Source organism: Entelurus aequoreus, linkage group LG08 (genome assembly GCF_033978785.1).
Source record: "Entelurus aequoreus isolate RoL-2023_Sb linkage group LG08, RoL_Eaeq_v1.1, whole genome shotgun sequence".
Classification (NCBI taxonomy): Eukaryota; Metazoa; Chordata; class Actinopteri; order Syngnathiformes; family Syngnathidae; genus Entelurus; species Entelurus aequoreus.
Window position 1 is genome coordinate 7,635,820 of NC_084738.1, and position 6,369 is coordinate 7,642,188.

The 6,369-nt window shown below is 37.5% G+C and overlaps 1 protein-coding gene across 1 annotated transcript in view; it reads left to right on the top strand.

Annotated features, from left to right (window-relative positions):
• Window positions 1–6,369, top strand: part of LOC133655441 (SH3 and multiple ankyrin repeat domains protein 1) — a 100,006-nt gene that overhangs the window by 75,177 nt on the left and 18,460 nt on the right. Inside the window, exons 13-17 of the mRNA XM_062055625.1 lie at window positions 2,658–2,724; window positions 2,803–2,978; window positions 3,458–3,588; window positions 3,851–3,990; window positions 4,062–4,175. Of these exons, the coding sequence (XP_061911609.1) occupies window positions 2,658–2,724; window positions 2,803–2,978; window positions 3,458–3,588; window positions 3,851–3,990; window positions 4,062–4,175 (628 nt within the window). The remainder of the gene's footprint in view (window positions 1–2,657; window positions 2,725–2,802; window positions 2,979–3,457; window positions 3,589–3,850; window positions 3,991–4,061; window positions 4,176–6,369) is intronic.

Sequence of the window (6,369 nt, forward strand, 5' to 3'; positions counted from 1 at the left end):
GGGGAAAAATGTGACCTGGGAATGACACCTGACCAAATAGACCAGTTCAGTTCAAAATTTGTAAAAGAGTATTACAATTTTTGCAGCAAATAAAATAAAAACACTACAGCGCTCATGTTGTACAGAGGAACTCGGACCAGTGTTAACATATTGGCAGATCAGATTGTTTTTTTCTGACATTTTTAACCCAGACAAAAGAAAAACAAATGTGCGCTGGAGCGCCCTCTCTAGGACCGCCAAAATAACTCTCAGCTGTGGTCTGTATGGGCCACAGTGGTACTCAGTTGTAATACATGTTTCCACCACTTGTGGCGGTAATGACAAAATCAAACAGAAAAAGTCTGGAGCTAGGGAAGTTTCTTAAGCGAAAAAAAAAGTACTAAAAGTGGTGACGCTGTATTTTCATTTGCACTTTAGTTTTATTGAAAATGTATTTAAGAAACATATATATTATTATTAGGGATTTAGTTAGATTTTATATTATTTTAGCACCGTGTAATTGTATGTACATTTGTTGATCAGTTTTTACGAGTCCCTTTTTTTTGCAGAATACTTGATTAGTATTTATTTTTGTAATCAGCCTGACCTAAGCCTCGATAATAGTCTTTGTAGTTACCACATGCTTTCTTATATAATATTTGAGTTTTCCTCTGTAAAAAAATTGGGCCCCAAGGTCAAAAAGTTAAGAACCCATGTGCTACAAAATGCTCGTTCTCAAAATGTCCAGCCCCCAAGTCCCTAGCTCTCTGGAAATGTGGCCCCTTGTTACATTCTGGCTTGGGTGTTGTTGGTCTGGACCCCAGGGTGCAGAGACGTCAGGCAAAGTGGAGGTGAAAATGTATTTAATGACAAACACAGCAATAGTTCAGCAGGGAAGTACACAAGAAGCCTAGGGAATGCTGTGCAGCATAGAAGCAAACAAAGCAAAAATTACAGAACACTATGCAGCATGGAAGCGAACAGAGCAAAATAATCAATTTCTCAGTTTTGGTCCGTATGGGCTGCAGCGATACTCACTTGTAATACACTTTTCCAACATTTGTGGCAGAAATTACACTATTAGACAGAAGAAGTCTGGAGCTAAAGTCATAGAGAAGTTTAAGCGCAAAAATTACGACTGAAGTGGTGATGCTGTATTTTTCAGTTTAGGTAAGAAACATATTATTACAATATTATTATTATTTATTATTTTAGTATGTATTTATTGTAGCACTGCGTGATTGTATGTACCTATTTTTTATTCGTTTTTATGACTCCCTTTTTTTGCACCATATTTGATAAGTATTTATTTTTGTAATCAGCCTGACCTAAGCCTTGATAATAATCTTTGTAAATAACACATGGTTTCATATCATTTGACAAGGTTTATCATGTTAAACTGTAAGTGGGTTGGATATAAGTATTCAATATGATTGAAATCAAGAGTAAAAAATATAAATATAGTGTTAATATTTGAGTGGGCCTCTCTGTCGTGGAAAAGAGGTAAAAAAGGTTAAGAACCCCTGTTCTGGACTACAGGGTGTCCATAAAGTCTGGGTACAGATGTGGAATGGTTTTCGGATAAATTGGATTGAAATATAAATTTTACTAAAGACTTTGTGTTGTTCAGTGATTAAGCTATGTTTTATGTAAATGGTGAAGTCAACAGACAGAATCTTTGATGCTGGTCTTTCTTAACGCAATCCACACTGTGTGGATCCATCCAAACAGCAAGGCAGCCAAAAGGTGATGGTGTGGTGTGGTTTGTAGGAAAGCTCATGTGTTAGGACATTTCTTCTTTGATGAACATGTAACGGGTGAGACTTATCTGAACATGCTGAGAGACAACTTGATGCCTCAAATTGAGCGCCTAGGCGAGGGACTTCCCAACTGGCTTTAGCAGGATGGGGGCCCCTGCCCAATTTGCTACAGCTGTTTTTTCTCACTGGATTGGAAGAAGAAGTAATGTTGAGTGGTCCTTTGTTCACCAGACTTTTGTCCTCTGGATTTGTTTTTCTGGGGTATGCTGAAAGAGAACATTTACTCGATGAAGATTACAGATTTAAACCACATGAGAGAACGCATTACCAGTCAGTGTGCTGAAATCGACGGCAATTCGAACCTATTTCATCGAGTTTAACTGAATTTTGTAAAGCGCATCAAATTATGCATTGAAAATCAGAAAATAATGGTAAAAATATTATTTATCAACATTAGAATTGCTTTCTTTTAACAATTATGTGTTTTTAACCATGTACCCAGAGTTTGTGGACACCCTGTACACTGGTAAAAGAAGCATCCTGATTGGCAATCAGGCACAGGTGAGGGAGCCAGCGCTCAGACTAAAGTGGTGGAGGCAAACAGGAAGTGGAAACAAAAATAAGACCGCTGGACAGGAAATAATAAAGAAGCTAAGATTTAAAAATATCTGTCATGAGACAATTTAGTTGAAAGGTCCTGCTCTAAATAAAAATAAAGTAAAGAATCATCAACAAATAGAAATGGGAAATAATTAATGTATTTTTGCAATTGAATAAATGTTACAAATTTTAAAAGTGTATTTGCTAAAAAGCCTGTACACCTAAAGACGTCTTTGATGGAGAAAGAGAGGATTTGACCTTGGAACAGATTATTCACATTATTGCCTGTTTTAAATAGAATGATATAACTTTTTGCAGCTGGCTGTAATGTCTGGGCACTTTGAACTTGGGGAAATCATCAAAAACCACAAAGATTCAGACATAGGTGAGTTTTCATGCCAAACTGCTTTGAATGAAAGTCTGCTTCCTTTACTTACATGTAAACTCTGCCATGCCTCTTTAGTCCCTTTTTTGGAATCACCAAAATATGTCTCCAAGCAAAAAGAAAGCGCCCATACGCTGCCTCTTCCCACGCTCCAGTCCCACCCTTTACTACGTGCTAACAGTGATAATACCATGATCCACTCTGATCCTCCGGTTATTCCCAACAAGACTGCAAACGCTCCCAACCCAGCTCAGGTACATACACACTGTATATACACAGCTCTCCCAGCAGGCACAAGACATTGATACGTTGATTATACATACATGTCCTTTAAAACTGACTTTGAAACAACATTGCAAAATAATTCTTAACTTGTAAATTGAGACAACGTCGATGTCCATTGTTGGATCCATGTTGTTGGTTGGGAAATTACCAAATTTCAAAGTTCAAATCAACGTCACAACCTGACATTGAATAAATGCTGTCAAACATCATGTTGTTTCAACGTTGTATTTGTGTTGTAGAATATTGTTTGGGAAAATACCAAAATTCAATGGTCAAATCAACGTCAGAACGCAACATTGATTAAACGTCATCAAAAAGCATCTTGTTTCAACATTATGTTTGAGTTGGTCATTGTCAGGACCTAATTCAACAAGTTCCCAGCGTTGTTTTAATGTCTTGTGCCTGCTGGGCTGGTTATATTTTGCTCTTCTTGCATGTGTTTCTGCAGGGCCACCGTAGGGCTTCCATTGGCTTGAGAAGTTCCAGCAGCCCTAGAAATCGCACCCGTTCCCCATCGCGAGGAAGAGGAGGCCAGAGTGACTCAGAGGAGAGGCACAGGCAGCCACGAAGCAGGCAGGGGTAAGGAGCCCTTGGAGAATAGTTGGTTCTCTTTCTAATCAGGTCCTTTTAGGGCCATTTATAAACTCTAGTGAGCTTCAGTTGTCCCACTTACATTCCCCTTCTAATTATAACCATGAGAATGTCACATTGCACTGAGCTGCTGGTGAACATTCTATAAGGGAACAGAAATAGAGGAAGTAGTTATGGCCTCGATATATTTGCAATGGCATAAACGTATGCTTTTGTAAGAGATTCTTGGTGTCTTGACCTGGTTCCATAGGGCGGCGCCTGCAGGCAGTGGGGGAGGTCAAGTGAAGCGGATGTACAGTGCAGTGCCTGGGAGGGTGTACGTGGCCACTCGGGCCCACTCTGCTAGTGGAGACAGGCAGCTCTCCCTCAACAAAGGGGATAAAGTGAAAGGTGGGATGAGACTCTTAATGCAGAAAAAAAAATAAGCATCAGCGTCATGTATATGTTTCTTTATGTTGCAGTCTTAAGTGTCGGAGAGGGGGGCTACTGGGAGGGAACGGCGAAAGGTCGCACTGGCTGGTTCCCCTCGGACTGTGTGGAGGAAGTGGCAGCTGGCAGCAAGGACAATCGATCAGGTACAGTAAGACGTGCAATTTTAGGTTTCCTTAAGATTAATTTGGGTCGGTGCAACACGTGACCAGCCAAGCACTCTGGTTGAGAGTTAAGTCGAGCAGTACTAGCAAATGAGCGAAAAAAAGCCGGCTGCCCACTTATTATCCAGCACAGCTCTTAAACAGAGTATATGCGGGTCATCAAAAAGCATTAAAAGTCATAAATGGATTTTGCAAAAATTAAGGCCTTCAATGACATTAACAAGCATTAAATTCGATGTCCAGGGGCAATGAAAAATGTATACAATTGTAGACCTGGGCTGATTAGTCAATATTAGTCAATTAGTCAATAAATCGATCGATAAATGAAAATTAACTCAATAACTTTTCTGTCACCGATACATTTTTATGTCTTTGGCTCTGGTTTACAAACTGGATACAAGAGGTCTCACTCTGGGCATCGCTCTCAGCACCTGAGCATGTTTATTCGACAGTAGAATTACATGAACAAAGTGAGCCTCTTGTCAGTCATCCACAATCTTTGTTTCGGCATGCGTAGGCAGACCTAATTGCAATTGTCTTCCACATGTTTTCCTGTGTATAGTAGTAGTGACAGCAACACTCACTTTAATGTTGGAGCTGGAACTAATCATTTCAATACAGAGGTCACTTTTGAAGTACACATTGCCTCAAAACCGTAGAAGACGTTCGTGAAGGTGGGCTGTGTGAACCCTGCAAATGGTGTCATAACAAGCTGACCAATCACAGCTCTTTATTTTCTTACTTTATTTCAACAATAGGATACATTAAATATAAACAATCAGAATACACAAGTGAACATGTCTCCAAACATTTTTTTTTAAATATGTACACAGAAATATGTTTTCTCTATAAACAAACAGTAAATAGGAAAGTGAAACAAAACTACCATAAGGAAAGAAAATGATCTGTCTAGGGTACACTTATTAGTGATGAAAAATTATACCTATCTATGATTAATCGCGATTAATTTTGAGTTAACTATGAACAATGCAATTAATCACGATTAATATTTTAATCATTTGACAGCCCTAATACATATATATGTACAGTATATATATATTTACGTGTATGTATGTATATATATGTATATATATTAGGGGTGTGGGAAAAAATCGATTCGAATTCGAATCGCGATTCTCACGTTGTGCGATTCAGAATCGATTCTCATTTTTAAAAAATCAATTTTTTTGTATTTATTTTTAATTTTTTAATTTATTTTTTATTTTTTATTAATCAATCCAACAAAACAATACACAGCAATAGCATAACAATGCAATCCAATTCCAAAACCAAACGCGACCCAGCAACACTCAGAACTGCAATAAACAGAGCAATTGAGAGGAGACACAAACACGACACAGAACAAACCAAAAGTAGTAAAACAAAAATTAATATTATCAACAACAGTATCAATATTAGTAACAATTTCAACATAGCAGTGATTAAAAATCCCTCATTGACATTATCATTAGACATTTATAAAAATTAAAAAAAAGAACAATTGTGTCACAGTGGCTTACACTTGCATCGCATCTCATAAGCTTGACAACACACTGTGTCCAATATTTTCACAAAGAAAAAATAATTCCTATTTTTGGTTCATTTAATAGTTAAAACAAATTTACATTATTGCAATCAGTTGATAAAACATTGTCCTTTACAATTATAAAAGTTTTTTACAAAAATCTACTACACAGCTTGCATGTCAGCAGACTGGGGTAGATCCTGCTGAAATCCTATGTATTGAATGAATATCGGGAAAAAAAATCGTTTTTGAATCGAGAATTGTGTTGAATTGAAAAAAAATAGATTTTGAATCGAATCGTGACCCCAAGAATCGATATTGAATCGAATCATGGGACACCCAAAGATTCACAGCCCTTATATATATATATATATATATATATATATATATATATACACTACCGTTCAAAAGTTTGGGGTCACCCAAACAATTTTGTGGAATAGCCTTCATTTCTAAGAACAAGAATAGATTGTCGAGTTTCAGATGAAAGTTCTCTTTTTCTGGCCATTTTGAGCGTTTAATTGACCCCACAAATGTGATGCTCCAGAAACTCAATCTGCTCAAAGGAAGGTCAGTTTTGTAGCTTCTGTAACGAGCTAAACTGTTTTCAGATGTGTGAACATGATTGCACAAGGGTTTTCTAATCATCAA